The 23728-nt window shown below is 44.2% G+C and overlaps 1 protein-coding gene across 1 annotated transcript in view; it reads right to left on the reverse strand.

The window, feature by feature from the left end:
• The window catches only part of LIN28B (lin-28 RNA binding posttranscriptional regulator B), an 87281-nt gene extending 65871 nt beyond the window's left edge, over window positions 1-21410 (reverse strand). The window contains exons 1-2 of the mRNA XM_086461337.1: window positions 21377-21410; window positions 14428-14612 (exon numbers count right to left, since the gene is read on the reverse strand). Of these exons, the coding sequence (XP_086317463.1) occupies window positions 14428-14612; window positions 21377-21410 (219 nt within the window). The remainder of the gene's footprint in view (window positions 1-14427; window positions 14613-21376) is intronic.
• Window positions 21411-23728: the final 2318 nt, after the last annotated feature.

The following is a 23728-nucleotide window of genomic DNA, read 5'->3' on the forward strand; positions in this document are numbered from 1 at the left end:
GGGCCTCCTTCGGAGGTGACCGAGGACGCGGCGGGAGAGGCGGCGGTCCCCCCGGCGCCCCGCAGGGTTACCGCGGGGGTGGGCAAGGAGGGCTTCTCCAGAGCTCCACGTCCTCACCCCCGTTACAACGGGAGGTGTCGGCGAAGCACCGTGCGTCGAGCGGCACGGCGGCTGCTGCGAGCACGCCTGCCGGGCTGCCCACGTGCGGCAGCCACCTTACCGCCGGCCCGCCCGCGCCGCCCTTCCCTCCCGGGCGGCGGAGGAAGGGGCAGGACCCCGCGGCCGCAGAACAAAGGGCGGCACTGGCCGCCCGCCGCCCTCCCAGGGGGCGGGGGAGGGAGGGGGTGGGCCTGCAGGCCGAAACGCGGCCCCGGGCCGCGGCTAATCGTAGCGAGGGCCCGTGCCTGCGCCCGCAGGCGGCGGGGCTGCAGGTGGGCTGCCTCCGCCGGGTCAGGCCGGGCCGCCCGCCCCGCCGCCATCTTGGTGGGCAGCCCCCCGCGCCCCCCCGGGGGCCTGGGGCGGCGAGGGCTGGTCCCGCGGGCCCGGCCGGGCCTCCGGCGTGGGGCGCCGAGATAAGGGCGAAGCGTTGGGTGCTCGCTTTAACCGCGGCTCAGCTTCAAAGCGTTTCTGTCTTCGATAGCTCCCCCGTATAAACAGACGCTACTATGGCGCTAAGCGCCGGCATAGATAGTAGCAAGCCTTCGGGGGGGGGGGGGGGATGATAAAAATATTTATTTTCCAGTTGTTTAATTCGCATTTGCTGCACGTTAATTTGCTCTGTGGTTGATGGTACGTTGGTCCTCCAGCACGGGAAGTGGTGGCAAGTTCGCCTCTTACTGCTGAAAAGCCACGGTGCAGCGCTGAACCCCCTGATTTCGGTGGGACTTGCCCCTCCAACGAGCCAGACCCTCAGACAGGTATTTTTGATCTACCATCACTTCGATTCTGAAAGATACTAACCAACATTTCCAGTTCTGCACTCTGTGCTAAATTAGCTTTCCCTTCAAAAAATCCAACAATTTAAACCATATTAAGAGAGTAATAAAAAGAAAATCTTTGAATCTTTCACATCAATCACATCCTTGGGCCGCAGTCAACCACCAAGGCAAGGCAGGACCGGGTTATAAATGGCCTAAGGAAGCGACAGGCAACGAACAGCCCTGACCCCGGCTCCCCCGGTTTGGTCGGAGGGCCTGCAACCCGAGCCGGGGGTGCCCGTTCCCCCCCCCCCCCCGCCCGGCCGGGGGGCGGGGGGGGGCCGCCGTTAAGGAGGCTCCTGCCTGTGCGGCGGCTCCGCTGCGCCGCCGGCGGCCCCCGGCCCGGCCCGGCCCGGCCTGCTGGGAAGGAACCCCCACACCAGCACGGCACCCCGCCTTCCGACACCCAATCGCCTGCCGGAACTCCTCGGCCTCGGCGTTAAACCCGGTTACGGGGTTATACTGCTCCATCAAAAATATACACCACACCACCCCCACCCCCAGTCTTTCCCCCTGTTTCGCCACTGGCATGGAAAAGAGCAGAACTGAATCATCTGCCTTTGCATCGGCCAATCAATTAATCCGCATTTTTAAATTTGCAGCCGAGAACACGATTTCGGATGTTTTGTTCACTGCGGTGGCACTGTTTCGCTGTTGTTTATGTTCACAGGGAGGACCTTAGATAAAAATAGGCATAGGAACAACAACAACAAAACATTTTGCAGTGATCCATTCATGCACGTTTCAAATGCAGAGATACTAACAGCATTTATCCCACAGTCCCTTCATCACCAGAGCAGTCCAAGAAAACTTTTGCATCAGAAGCAACCTGCCCTATTTGAATATTACCAACTGAGCACAACATCTATACAAGGAAAAAAAATTAAATCATAGCTCATTCTTTGCAAGACCAGAGGTTTCCTCCATCCACACCAACTGCAGAGAAGTCAACAGTCGACTGGCAAATGTTGTCAGTAAGTGGAAAAATTAAGACCCAGAATCTTTACTTTTGGCCCCTTCCAGATACTAATTATACGGATTTGCAATGCACCGATCCAGAAGGGGACTGACAAATATAAAAAAAAACACGGTTACAATTAGCATCGGTCTCTGCCATTCCTTCATGCAGCAGAATCCAAACTGACCTACATTGTTAAACGTATTTCCTGAAACAGGCCTGAACGCTGTAGAAGATGAAAACAAGGCTGGTATGCAAATATTTACACTATCTTGTCTTAATTAATAATGAATATTTCATTGTGGGTTTTTTGCATAATATCTAAATTAGTTTTGATAATTTAATTTCTTAATGCTTGCATGAAGCTTTTTAACTGTAAGATTTTAATAACAACATTGTTATCAGAAAGCTCTCTATAAAATTAGTCAAACTCATGGAAAGCAGACATTTCAAAATCTGAACATCTTTTAACACAAAAACACTTCATCTAGTAAATGTGTCAAAATTACAACAATATAATCAGTATTTTTCAAGAAACCAATTTTTAAAAGAAGCAAGGATTACTGTCTTTCATATATATTTAGCATGTATCCTTATTGTTTGGTAATTTACTTCCAATGCAGATTTAATGAAAGGAAATAATTTGCTTTTTTCATCCATCATCATTAAAAATTTGGCAATGAGATGCAAGTGTGCCCAGAAGAGCAATGTGCTAGCAAGACACAAAAATTCAGGGTAACTTTGTTAAGCCACTGGAATCAAACAAAAAAAACCCATACTAAACTTTCCATGTATTAACTTAAATGGAGAAAGCCACAGATTGGCACACATTTTTCTTCTCTTACATATTATGAGTAAATAACTATCTGCCAGGTTAGTCTTCTTTTAGACCTGAAATGCCAGGAATTTCAAACTTGTCCACAAAATGGCAAAGCTACTTTTAAACTAATGTTTAAGCCCCTGGTGAAAATGAACAAAGGAAGTCAATGGAGTATTTTCTGCCACACAAGAAGTAAATAGAGGAGTCACATTTCTCTTGATGTACATGTTACAGCTGAACGTGCTGCAAGAAACTTAGATGAACATTCATACATGGTAAGTTCATACAAATAATACTGATAAATAATTAGTTTTGGAGGCATTTTAAAGGTTGCAAAGCACTCACTAACATGTTAGAAACAAGTACACTGAATGGTAGTTTACACACACAAATGCCCCTTAGATTTATTTAACCAAACTTCTCTGTTTTAACTATCTTAAGCTCCCAAATGGAACTGAGAAAAAAAACCTTGAGAGAAATTGTACATACATATTGAAACTTCTTGACAACTGTTTCACTGATTCCACCTGGCTCAACATTTCATCTCTTTGTAACATTTGGTCCTTAAAGTGTATCTAAGATGTATTGTACCTTTAAAATGCAAGTCAAATGGAGGGAGAAAACAGAAACTAAGGTAACATTTACCCGTTTTTAAGAATTCAACGAATAGACTATGTTCATCATCCTAAACCCAGAAATATTACAACAAAATCAATCATTCTATACCAATTACCTCAATACTTCTCAAGAGAATGGAATATACTATAGGTGCACTTCATGACACCTATTGCGGTCAGTGCTGGTTTAGCTCCCTTGTAATGGTCATGCTACTAATAAAGAAATACTAAATTACATACGGATAAAAGGAAAACAAATTACAACTATAAAAGCATAGTATTGCTTTATCTATAATTTTAAAAATTTACTGATTCCCATATTAAAAAAATATATCAATATGTAGGGGATCACAGAAAATGTTAAACGTTGATTATACTATTGAATAATGAACACTAAAAATAATTAATCCTTGGCAAAAGGACAATGTCTTAGCCGTAGCTATTTCAACAGTCTGATCTTGGTCCATTTACAGTTGTCACCAGTTAAAGAAATGATCATCCAAGGAAGAAATACTATCTGTGTGAAGAAGATTAACAATAAACCCACAAAAGCATGGAATGGGCTATCACTTTCCAAGAAACTATCAACAATTGTGAGTAAAAAAGAAACTACTATATTACAAAAATAAAATAATCTGCCATTTTATAAATATGTAATTACTTAAAGAAATTAATGAAGATTAATGTAAAAATTCTTTGGGGAAACTGAATCCACAAATTACATTATTAAACATAAAGAGATTTTGTTGCTCAAAGCAGACTGCAGATTGATCTTGAAAACTATTTGCTGTCTTGAAAAAATGTTATGTAGTCATTAAATGCAAAGACATCATATGAAATGGAAAGTGAAGTTTTATTTTTTTTACAAAAGTCTTTGCTAATTTCTACTGAAGACAATGTAGGCATAGATCAAATTTAAAGGAACCTCTTCAACCAGAGTTTTGAATTTAAATAATTTTCAACATTTTCAAATCTGACAGATCAGATTTTGGAATGTTTAGTAGATTTTCTTTTAATTCTTGAGGAAGAGAAAGCATTGCTAAGAGGAGAATCTGATAGCCTCCTTTCTTAGTGTAGATAACAGACTATAGTCCAGGAGAATCAAGCACTCCTTAGTGAAAGATGTGGTATTTACTGCTGCATTAAGTGTTCCCAAAAGCATGAATTAACACTAACAAAATCCTATTCCAATTAGCCTAAGCAAAGCCTTTACCTTCAGATGTACTATATTTCTGCCTGAAAATCTTGAATATGATTTTCATCTTGACAATGCACCTTTAAAATCTTTTGCTGTCTTATCATATACAGTTCAATCCCACAGTCCTCTTTGTGACTAGTCCTTTAAAGTCAATGGTGATGCACAAAGTTCCCTGTAAAGAAACTAACTCTCCATTTCTGATATTGTTTATTCACGCATCTGCTTCACCTCCAGATCAATCACCTTACAAGTAACATCTGTCTTTAACAATTATCACTATTTCCTGAAGCCAATTAAAAACACTTTTACAAATTATTTTACTTTTACCTTTGTTTCTAGGTTGCAATAGTTTCTAAACCAGAATCACACACAAGGAACAGGAAGCCCCGCTGAATGCCCTGTTAGTGAAAATCGGTGTGCGTGCTACAGCCAGACAGACCCCTATGCAAGAAACCATGCATTCCTTACAGGGTTAACTTCTACCCTACATTTCCCAGCTACTAAACATTTTTGCAAAACATGCTACCTGAAAACATTAAACAAATGTTTACCCCATCCCATTACCCCTGCCAGAAATCAAAGGCCCTGTACAGCCGTCCCCAACTGTCTCTAGATTACCGAATCCCAAGGCGCTTTCACTGCAAAGGTGAACTTCATTCCCCTTCAACAGACCCTGCTTGCACCCATGGTGAAGGGGTGTCTTTTTTACACGGGGAGCATTTCACATGCTTCTACTGCTCTTTCTTTCTGTGAGGGAATGATTTGGAACTGAGCAATTTTTCAACAGGAAGATGAAAAACCCCACAACATTATCAGCCCAAGAGCTTTGCATCAAAGACATTAAATATTACACATTCACAGTACAAAAAAGTAGCATATTGTGCAAAGTATATAGAAGTCACATAAATGTCATGTTCATGCATACACATTATGTTAAGTTGTATCATTTTAAGTTAACTTTAATTAAGCAGCACTGACCCTAACCTTGGTTTACTACTGCACATTTTAGGCACTGTACAGGGAACAAATCAAATCACAATATTCACGCCCTCAAGTTTTTGAGCACTAAAAGCAAACTTACACACTTACGAAACTAAAAAGATGTAAACTTATGTAAAACTACATACTTCCAGCAAGAGCATTCATATACGAGACTCCTAATGCTGTCCAGCTTATTGAACAAGTTTCACAGGTCAGTGGGACCACTTTACATGAGAAGACTGAGCAGAATTTGACCCATCATGTCTGTAATATCCACAAGAAGAGAAGGGGTGTCATGGTTTCATTACATTGAGGAGGAATTTTTGTTTACTGTTGAAACAACTCTCACATTTCCATTCACCTGATGTACTATCGTTTCCAGTATCTGGAGGAGAAGGTAGTAATAAACAGGTTTGTGAATAATTCTTTGATCTTATTCCACTTTAGTGTCAACAATGGCTAATTCTGAAGATGTGCAATCTATGTGTAATTAAACCGGGTAAGATAGCAATATGTATCTGTTAAATACAGGGAGTAGTTGGGAGTCTAACCCAAAGTCTACAGAAGTCAGCTTGGGTCTATTAAGTATATTCTATATTAAAACTTTTACATATTTCTAGTATTTCCGTATAATGAGTCTAACAATATTCAGAGATTACTACACATGGTCAGCACAGACTTTTTAAAACCCCGTATTTCCAATAAGATTGTATTATTACAAATAGCCTATAAAACCAACCAAGATTTTGATTACTGGCTTGCAAAACACAGTTGTAAAATGAAATAAAACATTTTTTAAATTATAGCACATGTACACTATTAAGAGATTTTAAAGACACCTGTACTTGGAAAAAAACCAAGTTCATGCTTATCCTAGACTACTCTCAATTTCAGCCCAGGGATTGTTTCGGTGCATGTATCTATATGAGCATAAACAAAGAAAGTTATAACACAAATGCTAAAGTAGCCTCAAGTGGCACTACAATAAAAGCAATCTAGAAAAAGAAAAAAAAATCCCTCAACACTGCATACCTATAAATTACCATGACTAATTAGAAAAGGGCCTCCCTGGGAACAGATTGTCTTTGATGGGAAAGCCACTATCAGCCATGTTCATGAGAAGTACACGCTGACAAGTGTAATAACATTAGTGTTTTCTAACAGCATCATAAGACCTCTGGTAGTCATGCAATGTTACTTCGATTTTGTACACAAATTCATACACTCCAAATACTGATTATATACGTGTTCACTCAGATTTTACCTGTTAAACAATTTTATGCTAACAAAACCAAAACAAACCTTTCAGCATCCCTCCTTCCAAAAAACGTAATTCTAGCACTAGATTGGAACTTTGGAATAGAAAGTATCTGTGTGATTTTCTTGGTTCCTGCACTGATAATAGAACAAAGATGTTCTACATACTCTCAGACAAGTAGCTTTTCAAATGTATTGATGTATTTAATTTTCAAAGTTACGCATATGGAGTAATCGAAGAGCTTTACTTTTTAGATTATCAACTAATTTCACTAAGCTCTCACCTACCTGCTAAAAAGATATATCCAAATTATTACGAACATGCCCTGTAAATACACTTACTTCTGTTCTGTAGAAGTAAGAAATGCACATTATTGTCATACTCCTCCTAACTTTTTTGGTTTTGTTTTATAAATAGTGCTGTTTTAAAACTGCAATTCAATATATTTCAATGCCACAGCTTAATTGTAATCAATAAAACAAGAAAAAGAGGAACTTGTAGGATTGAAGTGTGACCCAAAAGAGATTCCTGAAACATTCCACTTCCAAGAGAGCTCAGATGCCTGTACTCATTCCAATACCCACAAGTGCCCTTTTTTCTTGAAGTCACTAACACTTTTGCTGTCTCTCCATCCCCAGCAGAACATAACTCCAGTATCCCACTATTTTGCACCAGAGGAGACTGCAGTTTCGTTTGCATTTCTGGGACAGTAGCTTCCATCTCTCTCTCCTCCTATACCTTTGCCGCACCCTGGCAGCTGCTTGTTTGCATCCTTGGCTGCCCTCCCATGGTGCCAACACTACCCACCCTTATTTGTGGGGATCATGGGGTTTCTCTGACATGAAAAATGACAAAAATCAGATACGAAAACCAAAATTTCCCCAGCTGGGTTTGCCATGCAGCTTCACAAGCGCTTACGCTATATCCCAACAGGGAGAGCGCTATAAAAGCTCTTGAAGCTTACTTAAGTAGCAGCGCCACTGCCAAATGTTAAAGTAAAATCATGGCCATAGGACACCCACCAAGAAGGGTGGCTGTAGGAGTTTCAACCTCCACCTGTTCACCACACTGCTACTGCAAAGCCAACTCAGCTGCTTGCAGAGCAGCTGCTGACCTGCTGCATATTACAGCTTTGCATGTTAGCAAAAATAAAAATCAGTACCAGTTTTCCTTAATACAGCAGACTGTAAAACTTGTGGCAGTTTCCACAGCTGCTCTGCAAGCAGCTGAGCCTGTCTCTGGAATGGGGATCTGGAATTCCCTCTAGCCATCTCCCAAGGAGTTAACCCCCCATTTTAAGTCAGGGCCAGCCAGAATAATCTGAGGAAAAGCCTGGACACCAATTTCTCCAACTAAATACGCTCAAGCGATCAGAAGCACTTCTCTACCTTCCATGAAGAGGTATTTACTGATACTCTGCTGATATAAAAGCAATTTAAGGATTCACTGCTTTTACCAGTGATATCCAGCAAGCAAAAGCTAGTCCAGACCTGTCCTGGGTAACTGTCTCTTAGAAAGAGCTAAGTATCACGGAATACCTTTCTATCAGTCATGAAAACTTTCAGCCGATTTAACAAAAGGGCGGGGGGGAAAGTCACTCAAATATAGGGAATGAAAACTCTAAACGGTATGTCCTTATTTCTTTATTTAAAGAAATTTTAAAAATTTAAAAGAAATTTAAAAAACATCACAAATGGGGTTTACCCTCTGGGTTTTAGGATCTTATTTAAATTACACCTTTACAGTCACTTTTATACACCTTTGTAGAAACTGATGGGCCTAATTTTGCTTCTGTTGATAATCAGTGGGGAAAGATGACCGGCCTTTACTGAGATGGGTTTCATAAGGAAGACGAATTAAACAATATTTACATGGGAGTATACTTTGTAAAGAGTCTAAAACAAAACTCTGGATGACTCTAGATATACTTACTACCTCAGTAATGTAGTTGCAAACTAGGACAAGCAACAACAACGTTTTTCCCAATTTGACAATTCATTTCCTTTTAGCTTTGGTTCGTATATCTGCTTTGATATCTTATGTTTGTGCCCCAGACAAAATATCCTCTTCCTTCCAGTATCCCAACTCCTGTGCACAACTTCCTCAGTCTTGGAGAAAAGGAGGATAGCACTGGAAAGGGCGCGCTTACTGCTCTGCCAAAGACGGAAATCTCTCAAGACAAAATAGTCCCATTGCAGGGCTCTGTCTTTGGGCTGCTTGCGATTTTCCTTGTCAACATTTAATGTTTAAACTTCTTCAGCAAAACCTGATCTAATTCAACACCACTTAAGTTTAATGGGACTTGCCATTCACTTAAATGCTACATAGCTCTATCGATAAAAAAGCACTGTAATGTTGGGTTTACACGTAAATAGAGGAAATCTGGAAGGTATTTCCACAGATGGTGCCTCCATAACTTAAATACCAAATTGCAAGTTTCTTCAGACAACCATCTTCAACCATCAAGCTCTCAGTGAAGTAATTTAAAGTCAGTTTTCCCTGTATGCTCCAACACAACTGGTGAGAGCCAAAACCTGGCTCCAGATCATCCAACAGTTACCCATTACAGATTCTACACGTGTTGAGGCTGCTGTTGACTTGGACACCCACATCTTTAGTGTAGGTCTGATCTCTGCTGGATCTCCAACACATGTGCTCACTGCAGACACACATTTACTCCCCATTTGCTTCCTTCCTCAGCTCCCCTCTCTAAATCCTTCTAGCCACTTTTGTTTTGATTAGGTCTGGGCTTGCCTGGTCCCCAGCAGAAGTCAAAGATGACAAGTCTGTAATAGCATACTCTGCATGGAGACTTCTGTACTTCCAACAGGCTTTGCCATGTCCTATTTAACAATAAGGAGCAATGAAATATTGATCCCACTTGCTTGCCCAGAACTCCAGTTATCCTGAGCAATTAAGCAGCTTTTCGCAGGCTCCTAATAACGCAGAAATGGAAAAGATGTGCTAGATGAATAAATGCATCCTTGCAAAAGCACAGAATCACATGTATCACGATATAAGAAAGTCAGCATTCAGTGTATCATGCCGCAGCCAACTTTTTCTAGGATAAAGTAGTTCAACTGTGGCTAAAATACTAGAAATTTAAAGAATAGGCACTTGATTCACCATCAAAAAGGATGGTCGGTCAAATTAAGGGAAAAGGCTTTTCAGATGCTGCTTACATGCCTCATTTTCTGTTTATTCTTCCATTTACAGTCATAACTGAAGTCTCAGTAACCTTCCCTCATTCTTTTGTTACAGGTACTTGCAACAGTAAGAGCAAAATTCATAACATACAAATGATAGCACAGTGCAGAAGGACTCAATGAAAGAAAAAAGGCTCTCTTCCACTTTTTAATCAAATCTGTTAATAACAGTAACTTGCAGCAACAGTAAGAAAGTTCAGATGAAAGTGAAAAATTTCAAACTAACCACGTTCCTTTTAATGAGAAAACAAAATACACCGAATCTTGCACGCTGCTCCTCCCTTCCTTCCTCTCCCCATCCCATAAAAGAGGATCCCAAAGAGGGATCATGTTTAAGATCCCAGTTCAGAAATCCTGTATCAATCCCCTAACACAGTATGAATTCTGGACTACAGAGCCAGGTCCCAACAAACAACATCTAAACTGAACAATCCATCTCATCCTGAAAGACATTACTCAGAAACAGAATGTAAAATTACAACCCTTGATATTCACAAACACGTATTTACTCACATCTATCTACATCCGGCACCCTAGCCTTCATTATCATCTTTAACATCTGGCCTTCATGCTAAGCAAAGTCTTTCTAACATAGTTCATACAAAATGTGGGCAAAGAAGACTCTGCAGCATTTTTGTATTACTGCCAGCATCCAAAAAAGTTGTACGTATCTAAGTTGCGCCTACAATTTTGAATGTGCAAAAAGATTTTAATATCATCCTTTTCTCTGATTTTACTAAAGCTTGAGCTCTTCTTAGTTCTTAGCAGTGAAGACCTTTTTATTCATGTGCACCACAACAGGTTTCACTCACTTCACCTCTCCAGTCTGTTTTACCCTTTGACAAATAGATCTTTTTCTAAAATTTAACAAGAGCTGTTCAGACACAACTATGTGCAGAATTCACATCATAAAAGAGAAGCAAGCTATATTATTCATTCCATGCTAACCCATTAAAAGTCTAAATGACAATACTGAGCCAAACTCAGTAAGGTGCACGCTCCTCGGATTTAACAGTTACAAAGGACTAACATTGCTACTCTTCATTTTTTTCGGTAAAAGAAACACAGCAGACTGGGCATTGCTGCATTGGGCATGGCTTGTCTTTGAAAAATTAAATAGCTTTTAGGACTTGTAATTTTTATATGACACTGAATGAATGAAACAGATGACAAAGATATAAGCTGTATCAGAATAAATCTAAAAGAGGACAAGAGTGTAGATGTTTGTATGTGTAAACCCTATTGTACACACACACAGATGCACATATATAATGGCCGAAGTGTTTCTACCTTAATGCATCCAGCCCTAGGTACCTCATTGCCAGAAGGGTAACAACAACCTGAAGGTAGTGCGGAGAAAATCAATCAAAATGATTAGTGCTGAAGGAAGGACTTAAAAGGTAGAGTTAAAAACTCGATACTGCAGATGTTTCATGAATAGAACTTTCATTGGGCAAAGTGGAAGAGAAGTCCAAACAAAAGCATTGTCCTCTAAAAATATATCAATATGTACAATTAATAAAGCACTGATTTTAGAAAAACCTGACTACAATCTGCACACAACCAAGGGGGAACTCCAAGAAAAAAAGCTCAAAAATCTGGGTATAATGAGCTTAAAATATCACAGTAATTTTGACTCAACATCCAGTAAGTTTTTGCTCATAGTAAGATCTGGGCATAACCTCACCAAAAGAAGGTAAGATAAGGAAGTAGAAATACCGTTGCAGGGTTCAAGTTAGCTTTGACAGGACTTGGACTAAGTAACATAGAAGCTTCTTTCCTCTGCTTAGACTGTCTGATTCTATAAACTGATATTAGTAGCTGCAAACATTGCAGAACAAATGAATGCATGCAACACTATGGCTCACACACTTAAATAAATGATGAAGTGTTTTCAAAGCAGTTTTGAACTGCACTATTTCATTTCAACAGATTAATAAACTAACATCTTTGTCTTGAAAAGGCCTTCTCACATGACTAAATTTTTCAAATTAATAAAACTAATAGGAACAGGGTCTAACCATTGTTCTGGCAACAAACTGTTGTACAAGCAGCACTGTTAAAAATCACTACTGATATAAAGACATTTTTATGCTCTGGCTGCTACTGCTACCACTGGTCAGCTAGTCCGCTAACACAAAGCATTCTATACAGCAATATAAATTATCTAAAATGTACTCTGAAACGAAATAGATACTGTTTCTCCCCATTAAACAGAAAAATTCTGCTTTTGACTGATGGAAAGAAGATTCATCTCACCATGAAGTTCATGCATATCCTAGATTTCATCAGAAATAAAAAGGTCAGAAACGTATTTTCTTTGTTGTAAGGGCCAATCCATTGCAGAATGCTAGTAATTTCACTCAGTAAGACATAATTAAGTAATACTCAAAATGACTGAGAAGACAGTTTATGTGCAATAAAACATGCTATTTTTCACTGCATTTTACACTGTGATATACCTTAGAAACCTAAGGGTATCAATAAATTGTAGATTATTAAAGTGTAAACAAACACGTCCAACCTTTCCTTCTTGTCCCCTCCTTTAGGGGACGCAACTGAATTGAGCCTTCCAAATTCACCACAGACTTTTTTATTATTTTCTATGAGTACTTTCCATTATGGAAGAGCACACCTTGTCTAGTATTACTTAAACGTATCACGTTATCATGCAATTCAACGCTTCTCTAATTCCACAGATCTAAGACCTTTGTTTCCAAATGCGTTTTATTAACAGCGCTGCTATGCTTCAGATGTTTGTCTTCTACTATTTGAGAAGCAAAAAGAATGACATGTGTTAACAGAAAATTAGATGAAGAAAAAAGGGGATTTATCTGTAAAGTAAATTTATAGAACTGTAAAAAGCAATTTCACAACTTAAAAAGGTACAAAGAAGGGAGGAAAGGGGGAGGAACAGGAAGAAGACTGCTCCTTCTTTGATAAGTATTTCATTCATTCAGTTCTAAAAGAAAAGAAAAAGCAGCAGAGGGGCGCACCTCACTCATACGCCAGTACAAAGCAGGAAGTCTAAGAATTTAGAAAGTTCACTACTGGATTCCTTGTACCTAATTCCAAATTAAAGCAGCTAATACTGATGTGCAGGTCCTGAGGCGTAGGGTACACGCAGGACAGCAAGATCAGAAATCCACTCCACCCCGGCAATGAGGAAGGCACCGTGCCACAGCAGCACCCATTGCTGAGTTTCAGTCACCTTTTTATTAACCTAATGAAAGGTGTATTCTTTAAAAAGGTCTGACGACAGTTACCACAAAATAAGGCCGGGCCATTAAATGGAACATTAAAATGGATTCACTATATAATCATGGAACAGCCCCCTGCCCCGTCATTGCAAACGTCATAGAAAATGGACAACCACGTAAAAAGATGCCTTTTTGCCTTCCTAACATGGCCCTAGCCAACCCCAAAATGGTCTCTTTACCTGATAACCGTTCTTCTGTTCTCCGATCCCAGAGGAGAGGAGTGAAATTCAAAACAGAGTTGTTGCAAGTAGAGAAGGACAAGGGCAGGTCTACACGTGCTCCTTCTTCACACACCACGCTACAGACCCTGGGAGAAGTTCCTTTAACTTTACATTTCTGTACGTATCTAGCATCTGAAACTCCTTTGCGTGAAGGCATTCATACCAGCCTCCACAGTCAGCATGCGAACACCGTTCACGCTGCCGGGCTTAAAAATAAAAAGAGCGGCCACAAGCCCCTTCTCTCCCCAACAGCCTTACAGAGACGCTGCTTTTGGGCTGATTCCTTAATCGTTCCTTTTTATCTCTTTTTTTTTTTTTTTTTTTTTTTTTTTGGTAGGGAGGAATATTTAAAAATCAACCAGCCACACCACATGCAGGCTTCAGTGTATCACCACGGGGACGCTCTCAGGTCTGAATTACTGCTAAATAACACTATAATTATGTCTTAATTTCACTAACTAATCTCAGATGAGCTTTTAAAAAGCAATTCGAGGTTTACAAGAAAAGCGTTTAAAATTGTATTCAAACGTTATCTGAATGAAAACCGACATGGATTTATCCTTTTCCCAGCTTAATTTTAATCAGTTTCTAAGGAAAGGCATATCTGCTCCCGTTTCAGCCTTGTTAAAAAAAGAAAACCGTGGCATTTGAAAATAAATAAATAGCACAGAAATTTCTAACCAAGGAAGAAGATATGAAGAAACAGCATTATCACTTTGACCAAATCCCGCCACAGAGACTAAGCACGATCTAACGACCTTCTTTACTCAAACTGTACGCTGCCAACAAACCCACTATTACCTAAGGCAACTTTTTAATTACAGATGCACCTAAATACCTAGGAAAAATAGGTTACTTCACGTGAAACCGGAGCCCCACTGAACTCAACCAAATGTGGCAGGCAGAGATGGAAGACAAAAATGAGTCTTACTTGGTGCACAAAGACATCAACCGGAGACTCCAAGGGGCTTCCCTCTCGGTTGCTCATGGAGATGAACCCGAATCCCATTCTCACATTGAACCATTTGCAATGGCCGGTTCCGTGCAAAACCTGGGATTCCTCCTCTTCTTCCTGCTCCGGCAACTTCCCGGGCTCGTCTCCACCTTTACTCGCCCCTGCTGAGGAAGAGGGAAAGGCGGGAGGGGGGAGGCGGGGGGGGGGGGGGGGGGGGGCGGCGGCGGGGGGAGAAAAAGAAGGGAGGGGGGGACAAGATGCAAAGCAAAGAGTTAAATTCTGGTAACATCCTTTTGCCACTGTATAAAGGAGTTACTATAGAAGAAACAGAAAAAGAAAAAAAAAAAAAGCCGAACAAAACAAAATAAAAAAGCAAACGGCGAAAAGACCTTATTTTTTCCCCAAATCCTAAAATAAACAACGTTCTCCCCAAAATACGTAAAAAAATAAAATCACCGGCGGTTACAGAGAGGAAGCACTGCGCACGGAGGCTCTCCCTCTCTCTTTGCCCAGGGCAGCCCACGTTTCTGTACATACGTGTATTTTTCCATTTAACTCCATCTTTCAGCCACATTACAGCACGGAACGCGATACTTTACTTGAATATTGCTGGTTTAAGACCGATCCCATTTCTCAACAGAAATTCTCAGCCCAATTAGTCTCTCCTCGCAAGGCGCAGGACGAGGGGGCGAGGGGGGAGGCCGGCCGAGGAGGGGTGGAGGAGAGAGAATAAGCAAAATTGGGTAGATTGCACAACTGCTTATTGCACATGCAGCGCCGAAACCACTATTTTCCAACGTGTATTCATCCCTCCTTGGAATAAACTTTCGATTAAAGTTGGGACAGGTGTACGGCCGTTTTCTCATCCCACCACTGCAACTGTGCTTAATCAAACAGGAACAATTCAAACAATAGCCCCCTGAAAGCTTTTCAAGTTGTGAATCGGTGTGGGCGGTACGGAACAGTTTCTGAGCTGGGTAACAATGGGTTTGGAGAAAGCCCCCTTGCGCGAGCTGCTAAAAAAGGGTAATGCATAGTTGGGTTAAAAGGGGGGTGGGGGGGAAAGGGGGGGGGGGGGGGAGGGAGAGAGCGAGCGAGTGAAAATCATAGTAAAACAATAGAAAAAGAAAATTAACCTTCGGCCATGTTGCCCCACGGGCCCTCTGCTCCAAACTCGTGAGATGAAAACTTTCCCTGTGGATCGAAGTGGTCTTCTGCATTAATCTAACATCCTGATTTTGAACGATCGCAAATTTAGCTCGCATGGTCTAATGTGCTTTCCCTCTTTTGATTTTTCCCCTTCTCTCTCGCTCCGTTTCTGGCCCCCTGCGCACACGTGACTCGGTCAATTACATGCTTTCTTGCTACTAATTTCACATCGGATCCTTAAGGGGTTGGCAGGCGGCAGGAGCAGCCAATCGCCATTTCAACTCGGCTGACACACCAAAATAATTTATGAATGAACAAGAAATTTCCAACGCGTCTTTTTTTTTTTTTTTTTTTTTTTTTTTCCTACAGCTAATCTGCACGCTTCTGTACGGGAAATAGAGATGACGTATTATTCTGGGGTTTCTGCTCTCCCGGGCATGCACAAATACGTAGGAAGATCCGTGCGGGTCTAGATGCAGCCCGGAGAACAACACACACATGCAGAGGCGGGCGTGCGGGCGAGATTATTGGGGGTAGTTGTGCGCGCTGTAGGTGGGGTACGCGCACACACGCCAATGCGAGATGCTCACAAGGGAGACAGATACACACGTGTGTATAGACATGCACTACGTATGTGGGGAGGCAGCTGCGTTACCGGCTGCGCAATACACAGGCGTACGTACAACCGGATCGCCGCTTCCACCTGAAGAAAAGCCGCCCAAAGGCCCCGCAGCGTCCCGAGGCGGGGGGGGGGGATCTGCCTCTCCCTGCGTGTGCGTGAGTGCATGCGGGTGTGCATGCGTGTGCACCATGTGCCGCGGCTCCCGGGCGGCTGCCGCCGCCGCCGCTCCTGCCTCTGCTGCCCGTCGCTAATTTCGCATTCAAACTCAAAGCGCGCCGGAAACGCGATATCACCTTAATATGGCCCAGAATGTGCGGAGGTTTAGCGTTTCAAAACATTTCTGGAGGGGGATGGGGCGAGGAATTGTACTTCACAGGTTTCTCCGCCATCTCTTTCCGGGGGAGGGGATGTGATTAATGACTTCCTAAATAAGAGCCCAGTTTTCAAGCCTAGTATTGGAGTGAACCTCAATCAGCAGCGATTGTTCCCCGGGGGAGAGGGAGGGAGGGAGGGAGGAGGAGGAGGAGGAGGAGGAGGAGGAGGAGGAGGAGGAGGAGGAGGACTGACAGAGAAAAGGATTTGCTGGAGAGGAGGAAGGCGGAAAAAAAAAAAAAAAAAAAAAAGCCGGAGGAAGAAGACAAAGAGGGGAGGAATAACGCTGAAGCGGGGACTGCTGTTTTAAGTCTTTGCTGCCAGCGGGAGAGGGGACTCAGCTCGGCAGAGCGATGCGCTGTATGCAGCGGGCTTGGCAGCAGCCTGGGTGCACCCCCTGTCCCCTCGGCTCCCGCAGGTACGCAGCTACCAACGTGCTCGCCAGCCCCTACTGTGGCCGCACTTGCGGCCAAATGCTTATTTAAAAATACTTTCAGAAACGTAACACACGCGCGCCCACCCCAATTAGAATGTGAGATTCCGTTGGGTTTTCCATCTGTCCTATCTCCTTCAGTGTAGATGAAGGTATGAAAACATCAGATTTTGCCTCACCACCACCTACTCACGTACAACCTCACTTCACATCCAGTATTGTGCAACCTTTAAACGTTGCCTATACCTTGTTAAAACCCGGGCTCAATTACTTTCTTACTAAACCCCCGCCCCCCGCATCCTCTCTTATCCCAAGGACACATACAAACAAAAGCCAAAGCAACAAACGGATCCGCGCAGAACCCGACTACGAGGGGTTTATGCATTTGCAAAGCACTTGCTGTTGTTGGGGAAGTGGCGTCGATCAGTCTGCCCAATTAAGGGGGACGCCTTTGCCTCCACGGGCCTGTTTACTCCTTTTGTTGCCTTTCAGGAAAGCGTAAATTCCCCCGCTAGCGCCTCGTTTCTGTGTGAAATACCGAGGTGCTCCGCCTGATCGGCTGCTAGAAAGGAGCGAGGGTGGGCAAAAGTGTGCAAATACAAGCAGCCTGGCAAGTGGAGCAGAAGCTTTAAATCCTGAAATTCCTTTGCAGTCTTCAACCGTAAATTTCCTATAGGTTATTTCAACAGTGGAGGTCGACTTCCTACACTGACCTGCCTGACGCGTTCGTGCAACACACCACTTCTTTTTGCTCGTAACCTCCCTTCCCCCTTTACAATAGCGATTATTTTACAATATTAAATCACCAGTAATTTTATATGCTTGGATCTTATGACCGGGACGGTATCTAGTATATAATAAATGTACGAGATTTTAACACACGTGAAACCTCAGCTATGAACAAGAAATTTAAGGTTACCGGGAGAAAAAAATGCTTACACCACTGTCTTGAAGTGCCCAAGACTACATTTCTTGTAGGAGAACGGCACGTTTGTAAAATACGAGCTCTCTCTGCCCCTCCCTTCGAAAAGATGGAGAGTATTCTGGTTAACACCGTTTAAAAGTCTTTATTTTTTCAGATTGATTTATTTTACCGATACTTGGTGTAAAAATTCCTTAGAGGCTAGAATATGGGTTAAACAGACACAACCGAGTCGATTGAGTTCATTAAATGGACAAAATGTCTTGTTAGCAAATTTGAGTTAAAAGAAAATTCAGTAGAATATGCTCTTCGACGAACAAATGACTACAAAACCACGAAAATAAATAAATGTAAAGAAATTTGTTGTAAAGTATTTCTTACATTGCAAAATAAATGCAGATTTTGTAAAAGGAGGGGGGGGGGGAATTTGCAAAGGGTCTTTACTGAGATTTTCAGGCCTCCAGTATTAGTGGAATTAAGGCTGGGGTCACTGGACTGGTCACTGGTGTCAGATGTTATCGACTCATTCATTTCCTGCAAGGGACATCAGCCTTTCAAGTTTTGTGGAAGGTAGAGAGCTGTTGCCAGCTGGGAACTCTCCGGGATAAAAAAAAAAAAAAAAAAGAAAAAAAAAAAAAAAGAACCCAACCCACTAACACCCTTCCAAAATTCATTCGCAAAGAATCCGTGCGAGGGGGGGTGAGCCAAAAGGATAAAGAGGGAAAAAGCCCTACAGAACAAGGTAGTTCATGGAAAAAAAATATTTAAATGGTAATAGTTCACATATTAAAGAAGATAGCTCAATTCTTACATTTCGATGCTAATTTTGGTATAGTTCAATCCTTACATTTCCCTAAATAGATGCTAATTTTGGTAAAGAAAATTATAGGAAGCTGGAATAACTGTCTTTCTAAATGCACAGCAAGAGCTCACTCGAAACTCTGTAACCAAAGCCAGTGGTGTTGGATTTCCAATTTGTCACCTTCCTAAAACTCTTGTTTCTTCTATTCCCCAAAACAAAAAAGACCCCACCTCAAAAAAAAAAAAAAAACAAAAACAAAACCCAAACCCAAAACAAAACTTAGAAAACCCCAAAAGACCGACGCGGGTGCATTTGAAACAAAACGCGTATTTTTACACTTGAAAGGCAGAGCTCGGGGTGCTGCCACTCACCACTTCCCATTTCAAAGCCCGGCCACCATTTCTGGCCGATGGGCAGGCAGGAAAAGCAGGACAAGGCGTCGTCGCTTCCTTTGGGCAGAGACCCCTGGCCTGGGGTGGGGGTCGGTGCGGCCGGGGCGGCACCGACACCCCCTCCCCCCGGCCAGGGGTCTCTGCCGGTGCTAATCTCTTCCCGCCAAAACCATCTCACCTACAGTTTGGGCGCCAAAACCAGCCCCCCCCTTCCCTTTCCGCCGCCGTCAAACGCCCAGGGTAGAGGGCGGGGGTTGCCACCGGCCCGGCGGGTTTTCCTTTCGCTCTTTCCCCCGGCGCGGGTTTGGGGTTTGTTGGGGGGTTTTTTGTTTTTGTTTTTTTCTTACTACCTCCAGAAAAATACGGTTTCTTTCCACCGCGGAGTGTAGCGACGTGCCTTCCCGCGCGTTTCGGGGCTAACCACCGCCCAGCTTTTTCGGTCTTATTACCCTCCGTATTATTATGTACAACTGCGCGCTTCCCATGGCTAGGGGACGGATGAGGGACGAGATTTGCTCGACGTGTATCTGCGGGGGGGGGGTGAAGTTACCGGTTTTACAACGGTGCCGTCGCACCGCGCCCGTCACGAACGACGGCTTTTTTCGGGAATTGCCCTTTCAGGCGCCTCCCGCCCTTCACCCGCAACAGGAGCAAGGTTTCGGGAGCCCCTGCCCCGGCTGCTCCGGCGCTCCTCAGCCCCCTACACCTGAGGCAGCCGCCAGCCGCCGCCACCCCCGCGGGCGCGCACGACCCCCCGGAGCCCGCCTCTGCCGTCCGTACGGAGATGGGGCGGCCCCCACCGAGGGGTCGCGCCGCTCCTTCAGCCGACGGCCGGCTTTGCCGACACGTTCTGTTCAAACGGAACGCGGCGGCGGTCCGGTGCTTCCCAGCTCTCTGGCGCGGTCCGTCCTGCCGCCGTCCGTGGATCTCTGCCGGCAGTGCCGGCGGGTTTATGAAATTCTGCAAATTGCTGTAATCCCGCGCGTGAGCCGAAGGGAGGGGGAGGAGGAGGCGGGGGGCACCCACCGGGCGAGCCCCGCCGCGGGACGTGGGCTCACGTACATCAGCAGCCTCTCCGCTGTGGATTTGCAACTGATAGCGACCGCTCCCCGGCGCATTTAAGGAGGCTCTCGCCGGTCGTTGCGAGAGACCGTCCGACGGGGCTAACACCCCGCCGGGGAGGCTGGCCTCTGCAGGGGGACCGGCTGCACGCCGCCGCCCGCCCGAAGTAACGGCGCCGGCGGCCGGCCGCCCGGTTCTACCGCGTGCTCTCCCGCGGCGCAGGCGGGTCCGCACCTCAGGCGCTCTGGCTCCAGCCCGTCTCCTCACCCGGGACGGCCGCACCCGGGCACGGTGTGCGTGTCCCGGCGGGGCGGGCATCCTCCCCGCCGGGCAATGGCCGGGGCGCTCCCGCCCGCCGCACGGCGGCCTGCGCCAGCCCAGCGGTGACACTGGGAGCTCCTCCCGCCCCAGCACGCAGGTAAAACCTGACCCCTGCCAGCGCCAGCCCCGGGCTATCTCCCGCCGCAACGAGCGCTTCCCGCTGCTCGGCAGCCGGCCCGTCGACGGCTCACAAGGGATTCCGGGACGGGCGCCCGGCGCGGAGAGGGGCCGGGGCCGGGGTCGGGCCCGTGTCCCTCCATTGGGCCCGCAGCGCCGCTCCGCGGGGGAGCTCCGCGCCCCCTGCCCACGGCCCCGCGCATGCGCCGCCGCGGGCGGGCACGGCGGGCGCCCGGGAAGGGCCGGGCCGGGCCGCGCCCCGCCGCCGCCGCGGGGGGCTGGGGCTGGGGCTGGGCAGGGCGGGCGCCGCTGCCAGGCGGGCTGCGCCGGGGCGAAGCGGCGGTAAGGCCCCGCCGGCGCTGCGCCTCGGCAGCGGCACGGAACTAACCGGGGGAGTTAAAATGACAGCCAGCGACCGGGACGTGCGCGGCCACCGGCGGGTGCGCTGGGGCGGCAGTCCGGCGGCGTGCTGGCAGCGGCGGGGGCTCCTGCAGTTTGCAGCAGGTACCTGACGGTGGGTTGCTGTGAACAGGCTTTCCTTATGTATCTGTTTATTTGCCTTATAGTAGCAGGACGCTCCAGCCGCACCAAGCAAGACCTCCGGGGCTTGTGCACAAAATTAATGATTCGCCCCCAAATTAAGTTCATCAGCGTCAGCGGGACACGAGTGCTGCAGCGCCTGGGTTCTACAGAGACAAAGTCAGCCATGTAAGACGCCATAGAGAAGACTGACCTGAGCCTGAGGAGACCTTCTTGAGTGACCTCATCGTCTTCTGAGGAACCTAAAATCAGAGAGCTGGAGTCAGTACTTCGCACGTTGTACCTGAGCACCATATTTAATTACCTCTTCTCTAGTTTAACGGCTCATTAGAAGGCCATAAAGTGCCAGGGCATTGCCTCTGTGAAGTGACCTGTAAACTTATTAACTGTTTGAGACTTACCTAGCTCATCAGAACCACACTGAGATAACCAAGGCATAAGATAAAAATCAGCCGCTGCCTTTCTGTCTTTCCCAAGCGTCCGTAAAGGCATTGCCCCTTTCCCTGGGCTCTTATGAAAGCTATGTAGTTGACGACAACAGAGGGAAAAGACACAGATTTGCAGGATATTGGAAAGTGTTTGTTTCCTTTATCAATATTTAATAGCAATAGGTAACATGAGAACTAGCGAGTTGTCTTTACTACGCTTAAATTGTACAAATGAAGCAATTGGTCATACCTTGTATACAATTAAAAAAAAACAAAAAACAAAAAACAAAATGATTCTTTGGATTCTTTCATGGCCAAAATTGTAACTTGATGCCAATTTATGAGTATCAATAGGAAAATGCCTTCAATGATGTCGGTTATAAAATTGCAGAGCAGAATATACAATAATATATTAAATTCTAGGTCTCTATCTGAACACGAACCAAATCAGTCATAAAGTCATAAAAATACAGATGTCCAACTTGACTGAAACTACACAAAAGGTGCACTTTTGACCTAGTTGAGCAAGGCCTGGCTAATTTCGTAAAATGCCAATAAAAATATCACGCAGAAAACAAATACTGCAGATGGTAGGAAGCACGAAGGGAAAGACCTTGGTTTTGGAGCAAGCATATAACTTAGGCTGCCCAGCTTGTTTAAAAAATAAAGGAATAGATAGGAGCATGCCTGAACTCACCTGCTGCAAGCCTGTCCTCTTGTCACCCCCTACTGTCTTTTGAATAATCTACTTTAACTAAAACCCATCCAAACCAAACAAGTTGTATTAACCTCCTGTTTAGATACAAGCCAAATTCTCTTCTTTTTTTTTTAGAGAAAACTCTTTCACAATTGAAAAGCACATCCTGACAGTCATCCTGCTCTCATACTAAAAAATGGGATATTCCACTAGGAGTGAGCAAAGCCAAAAGAAGAATGACCAAAGACAAATGAGAATCAAATTTCTTTAACTTCTTTTCCCCTACAGTCTGTTATCCCAGGTCCTTTCCCACACCAGGAATTGGAAAAGGGGATGGTACAATCTTTCTTTTCAGTGCACCGACACTGGCAAGCCGATTCAGTTCCTCTTGTTTTGTAGTAACTTAAGTTTTTCACTGGAATTGTGTGGACTTTTGCCTTGCATTTAACCTAGCTCTGCTTTTACACCTTCAAGCACTGAAGCCCAATCTCTCGTGTCTGCTGCTTTGTTCTGCCAACCTGTGGCTATGTGGCTTTTGTGTCTTTCGGATTTACTTGCATTATTTATGACACATAATTAAATATGCAAGCATAGAGTAAAGGATCCGTTCTTGGCTTTGGCACGTAGTCTGCTTCAGTTTATGAAGGGATTAAAAATAAATATTTGGGGGAGTGGTGTCAGGACTCAAAGGGGAAAAGTACAGTTCTTAAAAACTATAGCAGAAAACAGCACAAACTTGTTTCCAGTAGTGCCATTCCATAACACATTTGCAAGCATCACATATTTTAAAGTATCACATAAACATATCAGAATATGAAGCAGAAAAAAGGAGATGTCATTTTTTTTTATAAAGTAGTTACTGTAAAAAGCTTCCCGATGGGACACACAAAACTTGGCACAAGGGACATTAGGGCTGAAAAGCCTGGGCATTCCAGTTCTATGAACTCATTTAAACCAGATAGTTTGAATGAGAAACTAGGTGGCATGTATTTTACTGCATCCTACTGAAAGCCATTAAGAAATCAGTCCCTGACTTAAATGGAAGCAGGTTTGGGCTCTGAAATGGCTCATGGCAAACTCTCCTACACCTCCTTACGCTGGATGAAATGGAAAGGTATTTTGGCATTTTAGTTCTGAAACTATCTTGGCATTTACATGAACTTTGTAACGGCAAATAACCAAATAAATGCGGTTTAGGAATGAAGTACTAGACAGCAAGATGTTTTTAGAGAAGAAGTTCCTTGTTTTGAAACCAATCCTTGTTTTAACTATGCATTCACCACATGTGGAAGGATACTGTAACAGTAGGCACAAAAAATAATGCAACAGAACAGAATTGCTGCAGGACAGGAAACACAATCAAAAAAGAGTAGTATCAGGGAAAGACACACTGACAGACATCCCACAAAGTTACTCCACC

The sequence above is a fragment of the Leptosomus discolor genome, chromosome 2, assembly GCF_034619465.1.
Source record: "Leptosomus discolor isolate bLepDis1 chromosome 2, bLepDis1.hap2, whole genome shotgun sequence".
Lineage (NCBI taxonomy): Eukaryota > Metazoa > Chordata > Aves > Leptosomiformes > Leptosomidae > Leptosomus > Leptosomus discolor.